The sequence below is a fragment of the Stigmatopora argus genome, chromosome 17, assembly GCF_051989625.1.
Source record: "Stigmatopora argus isolate UIUO_Sarg chromosome 17, RoL_Sarg_1.0, whole genome shotgun sequence".
In the NCBI taxonomy this organism is placed as follows: Eukaryota; Metazoa; Chordata; class Actinopteri; order Syngnathiformes; family Syngnathidae; genus Stigmatopora; species Stigmatopora argus.
In genome coordinates, this window is record NC_135403.1 from 4,805,659 (window position 1) to 4,830,669 (window position 25,011).

The 25,011-nt window shown below is 37.2% G+C and overlaps 1 protein-coding gene across 1 annotated transcript in view; it reads right to left on the bottom strand.

Moving 5' to 3' along the window:
• LOC144092111 (uncharacterized) overlaps nt 1-25,011 on the bottom strand; it is a 96,744-nt gene that overhangs the window by 30,889 nt on the left and 40,844 nt on the right. Inside the window, exons 3-10 of the mRNA XM_077624895.1 lie at nt 19,141-19,274; nt 15,619-15,849; nt 15,313-15,543; nt 12,677-12,778; nt 12,415-12,491; nt 12,071-12,215; nt 9,984-10,221; nt 634-718 (exon numbers count right to left, since the gene is read on the bottom strand). Coding sequence (XP_077481021.1) covers nt 634-718; nt 9,984-10,221; nt 12,071-12,215; nt 12,415-12,491; nt 12,677-12,778; nt 15,313-15,543; nt 15,619-15,849; nt 19,141-19,274 — 1,243 coding nt within the window. The remainder of the gene's footprint in view (nt 1-633; nt 719-9,983; nt 10,222-12,070; nt 12,216-12,414; nt 12,492-12,676; nt 12,779-15,312; nt 15,544-15,618; nt 15,850-19,140; nt 19,275-25,011) is intronic.

Here is a 25,011-nt window from a genome sequence, read left to right on the forward strand (position 1 = left end):
TACTTTAATGTCTTTGCAGTTATTAGATAATACTAAGTTAACTGTAAACAGCACTATTTTCTAAATGTATTATGCAGACACAGCGATTATATCACCGAATGGCACCTAAAATTATGGAACTTATGGAAGAGTAATAATTCACAAAAACCTAGAAGGATCCATGGTGACGTTGGAATTGTTGGTTGACTTTAAATAAAGAAGTTCCACAACCTCCTCTTGCACTCTTGTTGCAGAGAGGTCATGTCGAAGCCAAAGCCACAACCACAATAACACGTCTACACACACACACAATTCATATTTTGCTGATGTCACTACCACAGCTCTTGGTAAGACATAGGGGTCAACTAGAGGTCTCACCTCTGAACTTCAAACTCTATGCACTCATGTCTTCCAAGCCAATGTATCCCATCATGCATGTTAAATTCAAATCCATGGATGATAGTTCAAGGCGTAATGGTGAGCTATTCTGATATTTGACAGTGTATGTTGAACCATTTTGTTTCGTTAAGATTATTCAGCATATGTTCACTTTAACTGCCTACTGTGCGCTGCACATAACCCAACTTGATGTTTTGGTTTACCGAGAATGCACAGGGGAAGTGAAGAGAGGAAAGGAAGCTTCTCGGTTCCTACCTTGTTTTGTCTTGTGCTTGCCTTGCTTCATTTAGGCACACCACCATTCGCTCAGCCTCATGTGAACGGACTGCCAACATTTCCACTAAAATAGGTAGAGGGCAAGATGAGTGTACTCCCGGTGATATCATACAATTTCAGATATCTATCTATCTAAACAAATATATATATATATATATATATATATATATATATATATATATATATATATATATATATATATATATATATATATATATATATATGTGTGTGTGTGTGTGTGTGTGTATATATATATGTATTTATACTTGTATATATACGTATATATACATATATATATGTATATATACATACATATATATACGTGTATATGTATACGTATATATATATATATATATATATATATATATATATATATATATATATATATATACATATATATACACACACATATATATATATACATATATATACACACATATATATATATATATATATATATATATATTTGTTTAAAAAATTGGACAAATAATTACAAACAACGAAAAGGAAATGCCTTCTTTAATTACACAAAAGAAGCGTTTTCCTGCTTCGCCAATAGATGGCAATCTTTACCCTAAGCACACTATTTGTACTCACACACCTACTGCAGCCCTTCAATCATTTTCCTTTTCGGGCTCCATCCTCAAGTCTACATGCAATAAAAAAAAACGTTGTCCCACACTTAGTGGTGCAGCACACTGAGTGGCTGCATAATAAGCCACCGGTCAGCTTCCTTGGTTTGCTTGCCTGTGCTTTGCAAGGCCTTTTTCAATTGTAGCTGAAATTTTAGAACTTCTTTTTTTACACCCTTCGCTTTGCCGGTTGTGTATGCGGTTTTGTGAGTCAATGTTCCCTCATTGGACTTTAAAACCTTTTCACTAAATTCAGTATTCATTGAACAGAACATAAACTGTCAGCCATCAGCGGCCAAGGCTGGTGAATATTGAGGAGGAATGAGCACTTTATATGCAGAGGTGTGTGTGTTTGCACGAAGAATATTTACAGGCCGGACCTTGACTTTGTGAAAATGAATGTGTATTAGAGTACGAGGATGAGAGCCGTTGTTGTGATGCTTTTGGTGCTTGGTGATATGTTGCAATGGGCAAACAGAACTGATTTAAGATTTCAAAACATATAAAGAAAAGTGACAATAACCTTTAATTTCAATAAATGATTAATTTATAATTTTGAAGATTTTAAACCAGGGGTCGGGAACCTTTTTGAAAGAGAGAGCCATAAACAATTCCTATTTTCAAATGCTATTCCTTGAGAGCCATACTCATAATTTAAAAGTCAAAATACATGAAAATGTACCAATTTTTTAGTCATTTTACCACTTTTAAAGTACAAAAAGTCTTTGAATTCTTTTGACAACATTGTTACGCTGTTGCTAATCAATGAATATTAATGAGTATCAATGAGAGAATAGATGCAGAAGACTCTAATGAAAAAAAACAAGTCAATAGCACTGCTGACGTGACGTTCATATTGGTGCGATCGGGACTCGGCTCTCTCACCACCGGTTTCCATATTTTAGCTCAGAGCCATATGCACCCATCAAAAGAGCCACATATGGCTCCCGAGCCATAGGTTCCCTACCCCTGTTTTAAACCATCAACATTGGATTCTTGGTAAAATGTAAGCATGGCTAATAAATCTTTAATGTTATGCTTCACAAATATGTTTTTTAATAGTGCATGCGTGTTTCACTGATTATTTGAGCTCAAGGTGAATGCTTGCCTTTAGAATCAATAAAGTGGTTCGGTGTGTATATGTTTGTGTGTATGGGGGGTGGGGTTGGACTTCCTTGTTGAAACTCACTATTAGGCTTTGGACAGAGCAATTAGGATCATAAAACCATACAACAGGTACTTTAGGAGGAGGTGAGTTGATGCACATTTACATAACACAGGATCTTTTCAATGGTACATTGTTCATTTTGGTGACTGACCCACACCAAACTGAGCAGCTATGATAAAAATTGTGGTCCGCTTTTAACAAAATACCACCACTAAAGTACATGTGGTGAAATCTTTCAGTCAAATACAGTAGTTGGTGATTTCAATGTTAGAATATACTACACCCGCACATTAAAGAAAATGGTACTGAGGATTTTTTTCCTTTAATGTCCTGTAAACTAATTTTCACAATTTGTATCTTACTTAAGTTTGAATATAACAGCTTAAAATATGTGCTGAAAAAAGAAATTGTGCTAATTTGTGAGTTATAGCGATTAACTATTTTTTGGCCCTAAATGAGGGATCTTTCAACATCAGCAGATATAAGCTATAAGAGGTATAAACTTCCCACTTGATACAGCAAGGACTGAACACCATGGTTGGTTATTTGGCGCACACATTGAACACTTTACTGGAGCAGTATGATGCAGTTATTCTCCAACAAAATTGATTTAAAGTCAAGTACAAGCAGAATTCATACATAAGGAAAATTTGAATATAAGTCATATTGCCATTTTTTGGGATGAAGTAAAGGATTATATAAGTGAGCTTTGAAACCCAAAAACTACCATAAACATCTTCCATATTATTTGGGGTTTGTGTAATAAGACTCATTGTAGCAAGGTGGTGGAGGAGTCGTATATTGCCAAAAACCCTTGGAAGCAAGCAGTTTATCGTACATCAATGGTCAACACTACATGCATTTAAGTTGGATAAAATGTCAATCTAAGTAGATATTCTCCGTCAGTGCAATAGTTGTGGATTCAACCATGAGGAATTGCCAACAACCTACGGACTTCTTAGTAAATCAGAATTCCTGCTTTTTCTGCATCCATTATGTGAATGCCGTTTAAATTCTTCATCTCAGGTAAAATAAAATTGGACTCTGTCCCAAAACTAGTAAAGCTTTCATTCTACTTGCCATGTTTTTTTGCATTAAAATCTGCATTTGCCTGCCTTTGGGTCTGTAAAAGGTCGGCCATGTTTGGGAATATATGGGAGGGATATATTGCCCAACTTCAGTGTGTCACTGTTTCATTGGATTGGATTGGATAACTTTATTCATCCGTATTCGGGAAATTTTGTTGTCACAGTAGCAAGAGGGTGAGAATGCAGATAAAGGAAAGGCATTTTAGACATTAATTCACGAAATGGATAAATGTCCTCACAGCAGACAATAAACTTCACTCTAACAAAAATTTAGGGATTGTCTTTACGGTCATGTATATGCGGCCATTGATGATGGAGATTTGCCCCATGTGTCAATCTGTGCTACTCTTGTGATGCCATCCATGCATGTTTTATAGGAAAGTGCAGAAAGCTATCACAGCAGACATTGGGTCAAAAGTCAAAAAACACGACAGAGTGGTTACCAGAAAATCCCATGTAGATGTTGGAGACAGACAACCTATTACACTCACTTTCAAACAGTGACTTAGTGTAAAGGGAATTGCATGGGAAGGCAGGGGAGTGAGTGTTATCAAAACCAATGTAAAAAAACAAACAAACAGACAAATTAAAAAAACCTGAACACATTACAAACTATAATTTATTCAGATCTTGGCATGTACCTGAAGTAACTGGGATGAGAGGAAGAAAAATGTGCAGAACAATGCGGACTAAGACTTCTAAGTGGCCTGAAACCAAGTCCACATTCTACAATTTACAATCTTTTATCAACTGTTTTCAGGGAATAATTTATGAAATACAACCCTAATCTTCTATCTTGGCCCTCTTTAGGCTATCACTTCTTGACCTTTTTATTCGGGGTTCCCATCTTTAAGTATGATATCAGACCATAAGATACCATGTACTGCATCACTCCCGTCTGATTTTCAAAGCCCATCATGCAGCATAACAGATCCATGGTCCAATATCCAAACTCCATGAGCTAAACATGACAGAGATGAAACCCCAGCTGACCTAGAGTCAGTGGTTGGGCAGGGCCGGGCCTTCATAAAAGATTCAAAAGGCTTCATAGGAGCTTCCTTTGGCTTTGTTGTGGGATTCTTAGTGGGATAAGGTGCTCCCGTGAGACAGCCCAAAGCCTCCCAAGACTCTTTCGCTGTGTTTCAGAAGTTTCATGGACTTGCAACACCGCTTTTGGGTATAAGCCAATAGGTGTCTGTGCGCACACCGTTATGCACACAAATACAGTTCAAGTTGGAGAGCGCACAACACCGTCAAAGACAACCAACACACACACACAGAATCTAAAACTCACACAAGCATCCGCCCCAACAAATTCCCCTCTTGCTCTCTCCTCTCCGTTTTATTTACAATCCTCTGGCAGCGGTACAAGGGCCCGGGGCTATAACACACGGCACCTAATACTCAAACTGCCAGGTAATCTCATGTCTGACATCCCCCTTTGATAGAAACTGATCAATAGACTCTTGTAAAGGAGTCATTTTCTCTGATGTTTCTACCAACCACTTCTCTCTATCTTGCTCTTTTCCCATCTCTCTCAGACTCTCTCCCCTTTTCCTCAATTTTATTAGCTATACATTTATAATTCATATTTCTGCAAGGTTGGTGCACAAAATGGGTGTCCACTTTGTGTAATAAAGAACAATGGTGGTGAAATGATGGGGAGAAATTCCAGTGTTTGCTGCCGGTTCCGGTGAACAACATTTTTGGGGATCGATAGAGTGTGAAATGGGATTATAGCTAGTAATAGAGGTGAATTGAAGGAGAGAGGCAAGTGCACATGTGCGCCCAGGGACCGGGATCAGAAAGAAGTACATACACATACACATGTTCACTGTATGCACCCCAAAATGATTTCATTATCTATAGGCAGATATGAATTGGTAATACTCACAGAGGGGAGCTGATATCACATTTCTGTGTGAAAAGTGTTAAAATATATTGTTTTTTGTTACATATATTTCACAAAGCAGCCAACCATGCAGCAACATTTACTTAACTATTTGACTATTTGAATGTAATTTATTTATTTGAATATGTTACATGAAGATTTTTGGTAAAATAATTATACACACAATTATTTTTCTTTACTAACATCACACAATACAAGTTCACTGTGTTTTATACTTTTGCTTTTAGTAATTAAAAGCTTTATCTGGTTCATGATAAGTAATAGTATAGTACTGTACTTTTCTGAGCTGTCTAATATAAAATAACCTTTATACATATATTATATTTTTCCATTTATATATATATATATATATATATATATATAAATGGAAAAATATAATATATGTATAAAACTCTACTGGAGATTTATAAATTATGTAATTAAGCAATTCACACAAATGCGGGTTTGGGGCCTTGATTTCCTTTTCTGACAGTATAGTTCATAATACATGTTTTGTGCTTTTGCTTTGTTGTTCTGCGGCCTTTGCGACTGTACTGTCTACCTTGTAACTGTGTGTTTTTTTTCCTGTATCTGCATTCCCCCCTTCTTGCTACTGTCACAATGAAATTTCCCGAGTACGGGATGAATAAAGTTATCCAATCCAATCCAATCAGCCTACTAATTTATGCATTTAAATGTTCCACAGCTTTCATATCTGTAAACTTTCACCGGACACGACAATATTAAAATAAATGTTTATTCATGGGCGTTAAAAAGCAACATAATGTACAAGGCCACAAATGGACCAACGCACAATTTGTTATATTTAAATGAGATCCAATAAAATTCCAGCAAAACCTTTGCTCTTGTTACTGATTTACTGGCAGAAAACAGGACAGTTGTGGGAGAATATAGACAAACGTACAGGGAAGTTATTTTACGTATATTTATGTTGGTTTGGCCTGCACACAAAGTTCTGACCAAACTGGTCTAATCAAGAAAAAAAGACATTAATAACAGTCCAATTAAGTTAGTTTGGTAAAGGCCTCATGTTAATAAATAGATGTTTTGTTCATGACAGTAATTTCTCCTGCTGACTCTTCAACCCGGTCTTTTCAGACCAGTGCTACGTATACAGCTAAACAATGCCTCATATTTTGTTAGAATACTATACATTTATTCTTCTGTAGTCATTATAAAAGAGCCTTATATTGCTAGATTGTGTTTGTGGAGGATAAAAGCGGAATAATATGCGGTTTTGTGTTGATCGAAGAGTCGGGCTGTGCGTTTTGATCACAGACAAAGGCCAAGCCACACTGCGTTGTCTTTCTGCCTCGATCTTGTTAATGAGCAGTGTTCAGCGAGCAAGCCTCTGCCACAGACAGAGACCTCAGATTCATCTCTCGGCGGACAATAGGTGATTGTGTGGATGTCTGTGTTTGTACCTCCGAGACCAAGTGTGCATGTGCTAATTAAAGCAGCAGGAGTCGGGGAAAAAGGGCTGCTACGCACGTGCGTTTATGTGTGCGTATGTACGAGAGAGGTGTTTGCTTGGTATGACTGAAGATGTGTACGTTAATTCTTAATGAGACGTTTCTGTGCCCGAAGAAAACCCAGACATCGCCATTCCTGCAATGACTCTACTACAAAGGCCACTGCGATGCAAGTACACACACACACGCACACACACACACACACACACACACACACACACACACACACACACAAACACACACACACACACACACAAACACACACACACATCATTACCATGCACTAAAGAAACCATTAAATAAAACCTCTCGCCATAGTGAGTTTGTGTGCATATGTGTGTGTGTGGCTTTAAGTGCAGACAGCTTGCAACCAAATTGCACGGCCGTAGCACTGTTGGCTAATTTGAGCTAAGAGTCATGTTCTCCAGCAGAACGGCTCGGTTACTTTTGCAAGCAGTGGAACTCTGATCAGTGACAAGGTCACAAATTTAAGGGATGTAAGAAATGGAATAAAAATAACCCTCAATAATGAACTACGATGAAATAATGTGCAGACCGCCAAGGCTAAGAAATCCTATTTAGATACGTTTTAAATGATTTGGCTTCAAAAGCATTCTATTTCACTACATTGTTAAGTTTGTTTGTATTATTTAACAACAAAAACAATGACGTCAATAAAGATGAAGAATGTGGTCTTAGTACTTTGGGAAATCGGCAATGAATGTTCAATATGGCTCACAGTTTGAAACAACGTGTCCCAGAGATTGATGACAACAGGGTCATAGCCATCAAATATGGCAATCGGCTTGACAGTGCCATGTCCTTGTAAAAAAGCATATTTGTACCAAAAAAGAAACAGCGGTCACAACTCCCCATCAACATCTTCCTTGTGCGCCTAAAAACTCTTGCATAGGCTCCTCCTGAGAAACTCCCATATGGCGCCCCTGAAGATGCCATCGATGCCTCTCGAATCTGATATAAAAGACTTGGGCTAAAGCTGCCAATAACCTCTTTTATACTTTTTTTAGATTTAAATTAAGCGGAACGGAACTATTTTCACTGTAAGTACAGTACGTAAAATATTTAATTTTTTAATATATACATTACAGTATTTTCATATGCTTATATCAGTAATATTTAATAAATACACTTCTTAATAATTGTACTTGTGTACATTTTGTATAAGCGCGAAAACATATACTATGGTAGGAATAATCCTACTTCGCATTTTTTGATTATCGTGACATGTCTGTTCTACATTATCCACAGAATTTGAGGGATTACTGTAAATATTTTGTTTGTGAATTGAATTGCATTGGAAAATACAGAAAGTTGGTGTCATTTTGAAGAAGACTGGCGTCTGCATCTCTGTGTTGTGTCAGTTATCAAACCGAATACTAATACCCATGAACTTCCCACCAATACACACACTCCACTGATGGCTAATCAAAACAGAGTACGTATACACGTTAGCTCCAGTCAGAGTATGAGAAAGAGAATTTTGCAGAGGGGTTAAAAAAGGACGATGTACCTATAATTCTTCATAAAATAAGCAAAATTGGTAATCTGGTAAAATGGGATCAGATATTATCAAACATGAAGTAAAAAATAACAAATTTCAGGGCACCTTTAAACAAACTTTTGTCTTTAACTTTTAAGAAAAAAACTGAAATTAAGGCTTTTATTATTATGTTGTTATTTCATATTGCGTTATTGTCAAATTTATTATTTATTTTTATAGTACCCTAACTGATTTGGCATGTTTTTAGTCTCATTAATGTCAAATGCATTTTGACATAATTTGAAAGTATGAATACAGACGCTCCCCTACTTACGAACGAGTTAGGTTCCGAGCGATTGTTCATAAGTTGAATTTGTTTGTAAGTTGATTCAGTGCTATATTTTGTATTATAATTTATGTTTAAGGCCTATATAAGTATATTGAAGGTTTATATAAGTGCATTTGTATGTTTAAGGCTTGTATAAGTAACACGCATTGGTTTGTACTGAAAAAAACATTTAATAAAATGGAGAGAATATGTACAGTACTGTATAGAGAGAGAGAGAGAGAGAGAGAGATTTATGTATTAGAAACTGGCCGAAAGAAGCGATCTAACGACGATTGCACAGTTTTCTTCTTTTTTTCATCATAAATGATGCGGTAGCACTGTATGGCATCATTCAATTGATTTGCAAACTTTGTGCAACGTTCAATATTTGGGTCCTGCTGCTCGATCTTTCTGTTTATAAATGGTAAGTTGTATGCCCGTGAAACGCTCACCACTCTCACGCGCATCAAGCTACGTTATTATTGCCACTCGTTTCAAATGAAATGGCTTGCCTCTTCCTTGCAACTCCCTCAATAGAAGACTTTCGCTTTTTACCAACCATATTCAATGATGGATGCACGAGATATTTAATGATACAAATGAAAAAGGTTTTTTGCCCACTGGAGATACGTTCACGCACTTCCGCATTGAAACGAAGAAGGTAGATGCTGGGTGAGCTGAGCCCTCACAGCGCCAGGCGTCGGTATTAGCGGCGGAAAGAAGCACTACTCGGAAAAAAATACAAAATTGGACTTACGAACATTTTTTGACTTAAACGCAATTTGCAGATATGTTCGTATGTACCGTTGTTCGTAAGTTGAATCTTCGTAAGTAGGGGAGCGTCTGTACAGTTGGATTGGATTGATGCAGTAAATTACCAAACACACATTGAAAACCATTGTACGTATATGTCAATGCACTGAATGGTCCCCCTTAAGAGCAGGCGTCACCAACTTCATTCCTAGGGGTCACTTAACCAGTCTGTTTTCAATATTTCCCTTCTACAACACACCTGAATCAAATAATCAGGATCAGTATCAGGCTTCTGGAGAGATTGTTGGCGAGTTGATCATTTGAATCAGTTAATTTTAAAGGGAGAAACTTGGAAAAGAGACTGGATAGGTGCCCTCTAGGACTGAAGTTGGTGACCCCTGGTACTGAAGAGCAACATGTATACACACTCGAGCGTAGTAGAATACACTATACCGTTGCAATGTGAGATTGCTACCTGTTGTCTGATGTTTGCAATGCTGCTCCTCAAGCTTTGTTGTTAGCTGAGTGACTTGAGTGCTCAACCTCTGTTTCTCTCTGTGAACCCTCTTCAGGTTCTCTTCCTCTTTGTCTATAACATTCTCCAGTCTTTGCATCTCCTCTCTCTGAGCGTTCACCTCGATACTAGTCCTCGCAGCCTCCTGCTTGGCTTCCTGGAGAGCCTCATCTGACTGCTGGAGGAGAGTCACGTAACCCTGGAGTAGAATATAGTGTTCAGATAACAAGTGTTCACATTAACAGTGTAGAGTGTAATAATGAAAAACATGCAAAATCTGTTAAGTATCCCGACAATTACACTTTTACTGAAGCTTAAGATACTAAAAATTAGATTATCAACTACTCAACGATCGGTGAAACCCACTCTTTTAATGAAAAATAAGAGAATACGTTCTACCAACCAACTCCAGGTTTTTACTGGAAAAATAAATTTGATGCTGTCCAGGAGCTCCAGATTATATAGAAATCTGAATTTGTTATCTTTCTATTCAAAATTATTGTATTCAAATTGTAAAGAATGTATATGCGAATTTTTATTGAAAGGTTGAGGATTATATCCTACATAGTCATTCCTGACCACTTCAGAAACTCTTCATATTACTCATTCCTGATAAAGATCTTGTTATCAAGTATGTTAATTATACAGTGACCTACTGTCAGTCGTGTGATAAGCCACCGTATGCAAATGGCTTTTTAATAAATGTCCCATTTCGTTTTAGTTAAATATATAATAACTTTTGTGAATATGCATGATGGACTCATGCAAAGGACTTCACTCCAATGTAATTACATATGTTAGTTATGATAAAGAATTATTGAATTATATACAATATAAAAATCTCGGCCCTCATATATGTACTCCTTAAGACTGAAACTAATTATAGGGAGGTGGCCCGGTGGAGCGAGTGGTTAGCGCGTCGGCCTCACAGCTCTGGGGTCCTGGGATCAAGTCCAGGTCAATCCACCTGTGTGGAGTTTGCATGTTCTCCTGCGTGGGTTTCCTCCAGGTACTCTGGTTTCCTCCCACATTCCAAAAATATGCATGGTAGGCTGATTAGACACTCTAAATTGCCCCTAGGTATGGGTGTGAGTCTGCATGGTTATCCGTCTCCTTGTGCCCTACGATCGGCTGTCCACCGATTCAGGGTGTCCCCCACCTCTGGCCTGGAGACAGCTGGGATTGGCTCCAGTACCCCCCACGACCCTAATGAGGATAAAGCGGTTAAGAAAATGAGATGAGATGAGATAATTATAGGGAACTACACAGCCTAACAAATGCTTTTGTGACGAGAGAACTCACGTGGAATGATTGTGAAGATGAATATGAGTGTTTGAATGTACATTTGTTGAACTTGTTGCTGAGACAGAGGTGCACCAAAAACTGTATTTACCAATATGCCATAAATATTAAGTGTCCTATTGAGCAGATATTTGGAGTCAATTTTATCAGCTCTGGTTCTGTTTGGTGCTTTAATTAATGGTAGGGCAATTTGTTTCTGGCAGGCAAGTGTACGGCAATCGCATGATTTCTGAGTTATTTGAGTGTGTGTATGCGCACAGTCAGTGTAGGCGTATCAGATGTGCTAGAAGCCAGTTTTACACTGAAGCCTATGCAATAAAAGTATTAACCACAGGTTATCTTTATTGTTTGGTTAAGTCCATACCTACTGTATTTCTTAAACCAAGTTCATCCTCATAGCCCTGTGACCTCACTGATTAGATTGTCAATATTAATGACATTTGTGTCTCTAACTTATGTAGTGGGCCGACCATTGACAGACTGGCCTATTGTAATCGGGCCACTGTTAATCTTGGAGTGTATTAATAATGAGGAATTACTAATCCTCCCTTTTTCCACAATGCCGTAACTCTTCTTTCCCAACAAATGCTCCTGATTACATGTCACATCATTCAAACTGTGTTGTCCTGCAAACTCACAGTATTACTGGTAATCAAGAAAAAATGATGAGAAAATAAATGATCTGTGGACACAGCCCTTAAAAAGACATCTAATTCATATGATTCCCTGTGCATCAGCAGAAATACCTTTTGATTGTTTTCAATCTCATGGTGTAGGTTTGCAACCTCCTTATTTAAATGTGCCACTTCCTTTTCCAGTTGACCACGTCGGTTTAGGTGTGCATGGCAGGAAGTGACAAGACTTTGCTTCAGATTGGTCCTTTCTTGGTTTCTGAGAGGAGCAGTGCAAACACACTATAAAATGATGTCAAATTTTGCAAGTTATATGAACTATAATGTGCCACGTAATTAGAATAGAAAAAAATCAGAAGCAGAGATGAAGCAGCAGAGGAAGATTGGAAGGGCATCAGAAGAGGGACAAGTACAGGAGTGGAATTGGCAAAGAGTTTTCATATAGATGCCATTATTACTGTCTCTCCAGCTCTGATTTCATCTGCAGAATAACCTTTTCACACTCCACAAGGCGCCCCACCTGCTCACTGCAGCTCTAAAACCCACACATGCGCACACAGAGACACATACACAAATACAAGTACATGACTATATTTGTCACTGTCAGGATCAGCTGCAACCTACAGAGATGTCTGCATTTGTTCATTTTGGCATCACTCAAAACATGAAACGTGTATTATTTTAATAAAATGATAGTGTGTTGGGAATCTGCGGTCTTACCTTCTGCAGCTGCTGCTTGTAATTTTGCAGCCTCAGGTAGTCTTCATTTGTGTGAGAGTGACTCTGCTGATAAAGTCGCAGGTCACACTCCAACAAGACTTTCTACATGCAGAGGAGAACAGAGATAAAGATGGGAGGAAAAGTCGTTCTAAGTAGATGTCAAAGAGTTGCTTATCACTACACTAAAAAGCAATGTTTTGTTGCCCTTGCAAGTGTGCTATGTTGGATCAGCCACAAGTTCAGGCACTATAGGTGTCATTGTCGTAATGTAAGAATGGAAAAAAACACAAATCCACAAATGCAATCTGTATATTTCCAGATGAAGGTACATATTTTAACATAAAAAAATAAGTACACCATTAAGGAGAAACATGTATATGGTGGTGTACACCTAATCCAGAATAGTAGTGTTTGACCATGGCAGAGTTTAGGGATGACCTGCTCTCGTAATTTTAAAATGATGAGAATCTGATCCTGAATCTGAAGTATATTTGAAACACCCATGGATTTTTTTATTTGTTATGTATAGTCAACCAAGTATAACATTAAAAATCCAAATGAAACAAGTCAATTTATAACAAACCATTTAACCACTTAGAGAGATAGCTCTTCTAAAATACATGAGCATTATTAGAAAGCATAGTATCTTAAAAAATAATTGCATCTGTTGTGACTTTTGCTAAATAGTAAACAATCCCTGTTAAAAGATTTCTTCGTTGATTTGAATGTAGGAAATATCACCAATAAAAATATCAAAAAACAACTGAAAGGTGTTTTAATTGCTGACTTTTGATTGTCATCTTATTCATGTTTAATTGACCTATTCATTTTCTATACGATGTGTTTTTCCCTCCTACTAATTTCTTTTTAAATGTATGTTTTATTTCACATTCATTGTTATTTTTGACATTTAAGCATTGATTACAAGGCAGGCTCTGCCAAGCACAGTGAAGAGAATAAGCAATGAGCAAAAGCTCCATTAGAACTCCCAACCTCTTGATAGGCGCGTCACAATCAAAGTCATTAGCCAGCATAATAAAGAGCCTGAGATACAGCCATTCTTCAGCAACCTAACTCTTTTATAACCAACAGATTAAAGTTGATTGGATTAAAATGACATTCTTCCCGTCTGACCTTGGCAGCAGCAGTTAAGTTCATCCAAATTAAATTTCTCCATAATAAAGATGATTCATATATTGCTTGATGTAGTTATATTAAAAAAAAGAAAAGAAAGCAAAACATAAAGCCAAAAAGCAAGCAAGATAGTAAGAAAGAAAGCACGACAGCAAGAAATTAAGAAAATAAGAAAAAGAGTAGGGAGAACATGTAGCACGTACTAGTGTTCACATGAACAAATGGACGTGCACTTGGGTACAGTGATGTGTTATGCGTACAGTCTGGAGCATTGTAGAGTATTGGACATCTTTATGTAGTTGAGGTCAAGACATTAGTTTGTTTGCACTAAACCCATCCATAACAATGCCTTATGGACTTTGCAATATGAACTGAAAAGGGGCTTCCATAATGTGTACAATTTAGAGAGGAAATTTGACAGATAGATTAAGCAGGAAGAGACTTTTTTTGCGTATTTTCCGCACTATAACCAAAATATTTATAATCCGATGCATTTTATATATGGATCAATATTGGTTAATTATTGTATGAAATTCACTTTAGCACAGCTACATCTGCTTTGTACATAACACAACTCCTAACCACTACTACTATTACAACTACTACAGGTCCATCTAGTGCAGCCTCATGCTCTTTGCTTCTCCTCATATTTTCTATATACTATGGCTATTTGCCTCATTTAATGTTTCTCTTATTCTTATTGTCTATTAAAACATATCAGAGCTCATTAAAAACAAATAAATTATATTTCAAAAATAATATGGCGGATTGGATTTGTTTATGCTGTCTAACGTAAACCCTCTTTGACTCTCACGGTTTAACATTTTTGGCTCTCTGTGGCTAACTTGTTTGCCACCCCTGATCTAGTGGATGTACAACACAATCCCCTACTACTACTATTACTACTACTTCCACCACTATCATCACTATTACTACTACTGCATTTTCTAATTTGGTGCGCCTTATATATGAAACAAATTTTAAGCTAGGCCTGTCATTGAAGGTGCACCTTACAATTCGGTGCACGTTATAGTGCAGAAAATACGGTAAACAAATAAATAAGTCACTATGGTCAATGATAGCATGGTGAGTACTGTCTGCTTCAACCAGGGATTAATCTCATATTTTCTGTGTGAAGTGTGGCTAGGCTTCCTGTGCTTGAGTGGGTAAAGGGTAAGAGAGGGGTGCCGTAGCAAGGTTGTGATGTATATAGCGAACAATGAGTATGGGTAGTTGGTCTCTCTTAGTGCCCGGCAATAACCTGCCAAATAGTCCAAGGTGCCCTTCACCCAAAGATAGTTGGAAAGGCTCCAAATCAAATATGACTATATATATATATATATATATATATATATATATATATATATATATATATATATATATATATATATATATATATATATATATATATATATATATAAAGGACAAGGGCTAGAGAAAGAGGATGGAGAGTCATATCAATAAAGTTTGTAGGAAGACACATGATGGTTGTATAGCCTGACCTGCTGCTTCAAAGTGTCCACCTGTGCTTGCAGACCACATACAAGGCTTTCCAAGTTTTCCACCTTTTGCTGACTCTCTTTCAGCAGATTTTGACTGACATGAAGCTCATCCATCAATTGCTCTAGGGCCTCCTGCGAGCTCTCCCATTGGCCCACTTTGTCGTGGTGACGGCGCTTCAACTCTGTTAGTTCTTCGTTCACTAAATGGGTAGCTTGTTGAGACTCTCTTAGCTTCACATTAGAAATGAGTTATGTGAAAACCAACAATATGATAATACTATCACAATCTAATCAAACATATCCCACCTGCTGCTGGGAATATCGTAGCTCCTCAGATAAATGTTTCACCTGTCCTTGCACACTGTGGAGCTTTTCCATTGTTGCAGTATATTTCTGTTTATAAATCAAAGCCATTCCTCTTTGTTCTTCTACTTGCAAACAGGCTCCTTTTAATTCTTCTTGAGTTCTTTTCACCTGCCGATGGAGGGGAATTAGATTTACTTGCTGCTTTTGTAAATCATTCTCTGATGTTGCAAACTGAAAGCAAATGGAACATGCATGCAAATGAGTACAAATCTTGGTTCAGTAATTACGTAGAACAGGTACAAGTTGATAAAGTGGCCTACTAGGCTCAATAGATTACAGACAGAGTTCCTTAAAATGCAATTAAAACACTACAGACACTGCTTCTCTCAAACCACTGCTGTCATAATGACAAAAGGGAATCCTGGAGGTGAAACCAAGCTTAATCCTGGTGTTACACCAAAAATCTCACCACAGCTCACCTCTCGAGGGGCGAGGTTGAGAAAGTTAAACCGGCTCTAGTGCACTCATCTCGAGTTCATCCTTATTAATGCCACTATAATCTGGATGAGAACCTAGTGGTTTACAACTAATGACAGCCAACTAGTTCGATTGCAGAGGTCCATCACAGTCTGGTTTAACTGTGGATTTGCTCAGTCACATTTTAAAATGATTTGCTGTCTATCTTAACAGAAAACCTGCACATGCATTGGAAGGAAGGAAGAATTGGTGCACCACTAACTTTAAATCTCTAAAAAGAAAAAGAAAAAAAGAGTGAACGAACTTAGGGAACCTTTTGTAGTTGGCTGTTAAATTTATTTGAACAGTTAATTTTAAAGCACACTGTGTTTTTACATGGTGTGTATTGTTGTATTACTCTAAAAAGGTGTGTTTCTCCTTATTATAACATCAATACTATGTGCGTTGGAAATGGTTAGTTAAGTATCATTTATTCATTCATCTTCCATACCACCCATCCTCGAAAGGGTTACGGGTGTTGCTGGAGCCTAACCCAACTGTCTTTGGGCGAAAGGCAGACTACACCCTAGACTGGTCGCCAGTCAGTCATTAGGCACACAGAGACAGACAACCAATCACACTGCCACCGTGTGGGAATCAAACCCAAACTGGCCGCACCAAAGTCAGCCAGAAAAACCACTGGACTATCGGGTGGCTAGTTAAGTATCTCTTTCCTAATTTCTGGATGAAAAACCTTGGAATTAGGTTTAATGGGAGAACCATGGCTGTCTTGTGATCCTAATCAGAAGGATATTTTTAGGATATAAACAAGCTTCATTCATGCAAGATGGAAAACAAATCACTTTGACCATAACAACCTGATGTTTTTAATTCTGTGATCATCAAGTTTGCTCAGTTTTCTTAATTGTATATTAATAATAATTTTGATTCATCATTATCTTATGATCTTGATAAGTGGCATGTGAATGCACTCATGTTTTAATGAACTATAACCAGAACTTGTTTATTTGTCTGCTACAAAAACTAATTATGTCAATATTACTCTGTTTTCCTCCTCTTCAAGGCGCTCAATATTTGAAATTTTATAGCCAACAGGCTTAGTCTTTGCGGCCATTGACATTTTAGTTAAATATTTGTTGTTCACTCTCTAGAGCTGGGTTGCCCAACTCTGGTCCTCGAGGGCCCCTATACAATCTGTTTTTCATATTGCCCTGCTCTACCACAACTGAATCAAATTATCAACTCATCAGCAAGCTGTCCAGAAGCTTGTTAATGATCCTGATTGTTTGATTCTGGTGTGTTGGTGGAGGGAGACAGGGAAAACAGACTGGATAGTGACCCTCGAGGACCAGAGTTGCTCTAGAGAGTGAAGAAGTTATCAATTGAGAAAAAAAGGGAAGGTAAAATGACGAGAATAGGAATACAATTGTGAGTAATAAATAATTCAAATACAGCAATTAGAGCTGCAAGAAAACTTAAAAATCAATGTTTCCAGTTTGAGTCTGATATTTTTCCCAGTTTAGCCTCACTAGAAGACTAGAAAATGTGGACATAGGAAAAACTAGTGACTAATACTCCCTTTGCCTTAGCTCACAACTTTTAAGGATCGGCACTGAACATCCTACTGCTGTAATGGAACAGCTCACAAAAATATACCTCCCTAAGGTCGGTGTAGGTGTAAAACAGGTCGATGTCAGATAGAAAAAGCCAACATGAGCACAAAGGTATTAGATGAGCTTTAAAATAGTGACTAAAATAAAGAAAGATAGCCCTTGGTTGAATAAAGAGTATTATTTAATTTAACACACACTCACTTTGAAACTAAAAAAAAGTGTTTTTCATCCTAGGCAAATAATAAGTAATAATAACACTTTCATTTTAAGTGACACATTTAAAAAATAAAACTAAAATGGATATCTAGTAAAATTGAAGTGGCTCTGAGGGCGAGTGGTTAGCGTGTCAGCTACCCAGTTCTGAGATCGAGGGTTTTATCTAAGGTGTGTTCTGACCTTCCTGTGTGGAGTTTGCATGTTCTCCCTGGATTTGTGTGGGTTTTCTCCGGGTAGTCGTTTCCTCCCACATCCCAAAAACATGCATGGTAGGCTGGTTGAACACTAAATTGCCCCTAGGTATGAGTGCCTAGTGCCTTGCGACTGGCTGGCCAACAATTCAGGTTATGTCCCTCTGGTTCCCATAGTTGGCTGGGATAGTCTCCAGCACTCCACCGCAACACTAGTGAGGATAAGCAGGCGGGAAAATGAATGAATGAATAGTATAACTGAATTTATCAATATCCTATCTTCTGTAATGATTATCCTCATGAGGATCACATGGGTCCTTGTCATGTTTTGTTAGGGTCTTAGGTGGTGTGTGTCTGTGCGTTTCACTTCTTCTGTCCCTCCGGGCTTCCTTTTTCTCTTGTAGATGCGTGTATTTTGTAATCAGCCCTTGTCTGTGTATTAAAATCTGAGTGTTTTGAGGCAGGGTGTGGGAGCATTGCCAATTGTCTCCTGGTTCGTGTTTCCCTGTACAGGATTTTGTGAGTACCACTGCCTCTTCGTTCAGTGTGCGCCTTCCCCGTTTACTTGTTACTTTGGTAACTTTTGTCCCAGTTTTTTTATAACTATTTTTCATTAAAAGTCCTAAGCTGTGCACTAGCACTTCCGTCGCCTTTTTCCTGCTTTCCGCATACTGGGGTTCGACTTCGCTGTGCACGTGGGGCATTCATGACAGTCCTTTTTTCCAGCTAAGTTAATCATAATGATGAAAAACTTATCATAGCATGGATGGACCAAAAAAGAAAGAAACAATACATAGCTGAACATCTACAACATTGAATACAGAGAATAAATTATTTTCCCATCCCTGCTGAAAAAAAATAATGTCCGGAGCTCTCTTCATTTCCGATCTTTCCAATAATTGAATAATTTGTTGATCGCTGCTGCTTCATACCTGACCATGAGGAAAATAAAAGGGGAAACTCCCCCAAAATGGCAAACATAAATACAAACATGCACATGTAAACAAAAATAATGAGATGTGCACCTCCAAGGAAAATGCTTGTAGTTCTTCTTCTCGGCATGGATCAAAAACGGCCTCCAGTACATCTTCGCTGTTCATGTACAACATTGTTGCTCTCAGATCATCCCTCTCCTTACAAAGTGTCTCCAGGGACGGCTCTTTGGTCAGCAAGGAGCAGAAAAAACAAGCAATTAGGTACATCTCCACAAAATAAAGCTATTTGTATAGAAATCAAAACAAATAAAAAAATACCGCCTTTCAATACTAAGATAACAATGTTCAGTTAATGAACAATGTGTATTATTGTGGTTGCAGTATGTGAAACAGCCTTCCATTATATATTAGATAAAATGAGGAGAGATGTATACATTGGAGTGGCTAATAAATGCAAAATTTTGATGCAGTACTTTTCTCATTAGATTGTATAAACTTACCTCATGAAGCGTCCTCTGAAAGTATTCATCCTTCTATTGATTTTACACTCAATTATTGCTAGAGGAGGATAAAGTCTACTTGGTATTTTCCTTTTCCTGAGAGATACTCTTCTCACTCTTACTGAGATTGTTAATTATGAAAGAATCTTGAGTTGGCTTTTTTTAAATTGGAAAATAAAAAGCATTACCAATTTCTGTGGGTTCTATATTATGCAAGGTAAAGGGAACATAGTTAACAAAATGTGCACACAATGCATTAAAATATTAAATTATTTAATTTGTCTTTTAATATAAATACAGTCGCGTATGGAGGGCAATATAGTCAAGCAAAATGGTGTTTGTGCTGCTCTTAAAATAAGAGTCTGACACCTGCTTTCATGATGTCTCTTTCCTTGGTGAGCTTACATGATTACCCACTTTTACTGAAGGACACCGTGGGTGTGTCAGCATGAGTGGGTTTGTGCACGGCCGCCTACCTCTGACTTTACTGGAAAACATTGATTTCTTTGTTTCACATTACAGAATTCACTGTATTCCAACTGTTATCAAGATATATTTTGTGTCTAGGTAGTTGGATATCTGCAGGAAAGCTTTTTTTAAATTTTATTTAAGATAATTTCAAATACATTTTAACTTACCGTTTAAGTTTGTCGAGCTTTCAGATGAAAATAAGGACAATTCAATTGATGCATATACGATAAAATAGTTTAATGAAAATAGCATGCATAGCGTGCAAATCAGAATTGCTTTAGTATAAGAGAACACTTCTACGTAAAACTTTCAAAATGGTCCTGTGTGATCAACTGACCTAATAGCTACCTTCCACTTTGCATCTCCTACAGGTTTGACATAATCCAGGGATTGTTTTGTCTCAAGCTGGGGGCCCGTTTGTAACTGTCCAGGGGGATTGATGGAGTTAACTTGGCTCTTTGACCTCTCACCTTTGAATGTCAGCAACCACGCTATTTACGAAATTGCATTAACTGCAGCGGACTAATGAGAAAAACATACATTTGGCGTTATATGTATTACTGTATTACTTCAAACACAATTCATTTTACGTAACGTACGTGGACTCTTTTTAAAGCGATAGCCAATGAAACAATGATTGAGACATTTACAGTACATATTGACAGAAAACAATGGTGTTAAAATACCGCAAATATAATGACAAATTTCAAATCTCATTGTCATTTATCTTTGAGGAGCCTGAGCACAACAATTCCCAATGTGAGCGTGTGATAGGCAGAATGAATGTTGATAAACACCAGAGTATGTTGTGTCAAAACAGACACCTTGTCAAAATGACACGCTAACTAGGTCAATCACAAAGTTTAAGCAGAAACTTTGGAGTAAGAGCTTTGCTTTATGCATATCTCTGCGTGCGGGTGTCTACGTGCGTGATAAGCTCCTGAACGAATCGGCGGGAGGGGACCGCCGATATCGAAGGTATTTTTAAATCAATCAGCTCTTAAGTGCATCTCGGTCTCAGTGTGTTTGCACGAATATGCACGCACACAACACACAGCACAGACAGAATCCCTACTGACAGGCAATGACAAGATAAAGAGAAGAAAGTAGAAATAAAAAGCAGGGTAGCGGACGACAAGAGGGGGTGTAATAATATTTGTACAGTTGGGGGTGCGGCTGGTTATGAGGATGAAGTGAAAAAGTATAAAGGCAAGAAAAGAAATGAGCAACAAAATAGCATGAGAAGGTAAGGAGGAGGAAATCGTTAAGCTATTCTGACGACCATAATCATGACTGTGAAAAGGACCAAGTACAGCCTTGAAACCCAGAACAAAACAGAACTTCAAAAACAGCACTTACGTCCCATCACAATGCTCCTTTTGACGCCTTTTAGTCTATATCATATAACCCATTATTTCACTCTTCATTAGTCTGCTTTGTGAAGGAACTACAGTACACGTAAATGCTTTCAAACTGAAGACTGAACAGGGAATGATCGGTATAAACGGTATAGAAATGGAATATTATTCAGTCATTTATGTATTGCTTATCCTCACAAGGTTCCCCGGGGGGAGGGGGGGTTCTGGAGCCTATCCCAGCAAACTATGGAACTGGACTGGAGGAAAGAGGAGGACCCGAAGAAGACTAACACAGAAGCAGAAGCCAAAAAGAAGAACAAAACTGAAGACAATGACAGGACTCAATATATAAATGCCAATGTGAGAAACATTAAAACATTAAATTTGAATCATGTCTGATTCTGGAAGCACAAACATTTCTTTTATGTCCAAATGAATTATTTTACTCACATGGAATCTGTAACTCGAACTAATAGAAACGTATATTAAGTCAATACAAATCCAATTAAGCATGCATGTTTTTGGTATGTAGGAGTAAACCAGAAAAAAATAACAGGCATACATAGGAACAACATACAAACTACAAACTGGAAGGCCCTACATGGGATTAATCCAGTGATTCAAAAAGTGACAGGCATATGAGCCAACCAATTAAACCACAAATCCTTTGCTCTGAATGTTTGTGAAAATAACTACAGTAATTTTCCTACAATACATTTCTTAATAATTCTGCCTCTTGGTGATACTAAAAATATAGATAATTCAACTTCAATGAAATATATTGAGGCAGCCCGATGGACGAGTGATTAGCGCGTCGGCCCAACAGTTCCAAGATCAAGGGTTTGATCCCAGGTCCGGACTTTCATGTGGGGAGTTTGTGTAGGTTTTCTACGGGTACTCCAGTTTCCTCCTAAATCCCAAATAGATACTTGATAGGCTGTTTGAACACTCTAAATTGCACCTAGGTGTGAGTGCGAGTGTGTATGGTTGTCCGTCTTCAGAAAATGAATGAATGGAGGAATGAAATATTTACTAACACACACCTGAAAATACTATTTCCCAAAGCGCTGTCTCTTTCTCTGTCAGTTGCAAAATTGATTTCCATCAAACTGCTTGTACATTATTATTAATACCATCAGCCTGAAAAAGGATACCTTGTGACTGCCTGCCATATTTTAAAAAAAACTATTGTCACTGAATGGTTAGGTATTCAATCCCACAGTTCAGAGGGGAGGGGTTTGAAACTGCCCAAAATTACTATTACTATTATAGGTTAATCATAGACAATGTGTGCCCTGAGTGGCTGGTTCAGTATCTCCCTGGTTCAGCAGTATCGAATATGGATCATCGGAACCACTTAGAGAGCTCAGGCCTGTCTTTATTTCAGAGGCCCACAGAACTCACCCTTAACTACATTTCATGGTTATTAGTATAATGTAGATAGCAGGAAGGTCTAAACAATGCAAATATTCTCTTCATAAAATATGCAACTACATAACAACAAGGCCATGAACCTGGCATCGATTGAGAAGAAGCACCAATAGAAATAACAAACCATAAAATGTTGACTAATTGGAACTTCATTTGGGGCATGAAGATACTTCAGCATCCAGGAAATGTGTGCAGATTGAAACAACAGTGCATTTAAATTGGATTTGTTGCTGTACAAATATTTTAACGAGTGGAGTTGCTGATAAAAAAAAGATAAATAACAAATACATAGATGAATAAACAAATAAAATAAAATGCAATAAAATACAAAACCATAAAATAGAATACAATAAAATACATACTTTCCACCATTATGACCAATGGTTGTGTAAGAATGGAATGTTAAAAACGGCACAATGTGAGAATGTATATAGTGATACAGAGAGATCTAAGAAACAGTAGTTTTGTGCATTAAACAGGACCAGATGTGGAGTAGAAACTTGATGCCTCGACTGAAGGTAATGGTCTATCCATTAGGGTTAACAATCTAAACATAATGGACATATGCATTCCTGAAAAAGGAATTAGAAATGCAAAGATATGCAAGTGGATTAGTATGTCGTATGTATATTCACAAATGGAATTCTAAAAAAGGATGAATTAAAATATACATTTAAAAAAATTATCATTCACTTTTGCTCTTTTGGAAAAAGAAGATATAGCATCATATAAATTAGTAAGGTTAAAAAAACAAATTTGATTCTGTGAATTGCAATTTGGGCCACCTTGTGGTGTAGAGGGTCACTCTAGTGACTTCAGTGCGGGCAGCCGCGGGCTCAATTCCCGCTGGTGGCGGTATGATTAGGAATGCAGATGGTTGTTTGTCTCTCTGAATGCCCTATGACTGACTGGCAACCAGTATAGGGTGTCGTCTACCTTTCGCACAAAGACAGCTGGGTTAGGCTCCAGCAACCCCCGCAACAATATGCGGTATAAAGGTGAATGAATTGCAACTACTGTGATTGTGTTTTTATTTAGGTTCTAAATAACAGGACATCCCATTAATAATCATCTATATGTATATATATACAGTTGTGGTAAAAAGTTTACATACACTTGTGAAGAACATAATGTCATGGCTCTCTTGAGTTTCCAGTTATTTCTACAACACTGATTTTTCTCTGATAGAGTGATTGGAACGGATACTTCTTTGTCACAAAAAACTTTCATGAAGTTTGGTTCTTTTATGACTTTATTATGGGTGAACAGAAAAAAGTGATCAAATATATATATATATATATATATATATATATAAATATATACATACATACATATATATACATATATATATATATATACATATATACATATATATATATATATATATATATATATATATATATATATATATATATATATATATATATATACACACACACAACAAATAATGTCTGAAATGTGATTGGTTAAATGCTTCAAGATGAAAACACACATCTGGAAGCAGTGCAACCAGGGAGAAAAGCAATGAAAGGAAGCTAACAGACCATATGAAATAATAAGTATTGATGGACAAAATATAATATGATTCAGATATTTATATATATATATATATATGTATATATATATATATATATATATATATATATATATATATATATATATATATATATATATATATATATATATATGTATTTATATATATATATATACAGTGGCGGGCCGTCAGGGCCTTCAAGGCCTTCTCTGCTGGCCAAGGAAATATCTGAATCATATTATATTTTGTCCATCAATACAGTTTCTGCAGGCTCTGCTGCATTTAACTAGACTGTTGCTTTTAACCAATCAGATTTCGAGTTGGCAACCCCACAATGCTTTTTCCTTTTTCATACGCATTAGAATTTTGCTGGCTGGGATATGTCATTGCTTTCACCAACTATGATTGGCTAGTAGGCGGGCCAAAGCCATAGATCACAAACTCCACCTACAATGGCCGACAGAAGCAAAAACAAATGGATTCTGTTTGCTCACAAAGCTATTTTCCAGACGGACTTTTCCAGAAAAAATGGACATCATTAAGAAAGGGCGGTCAACTCCGAAGCTAGCAAGCCTGTTACAGCCGGGAAAATGGTGTGTGCGGCACTTTCAGTGCGCTAACTTAGCTGCACATGCAGATAGTATATTGTTGTGTTGATTTAAAGCCA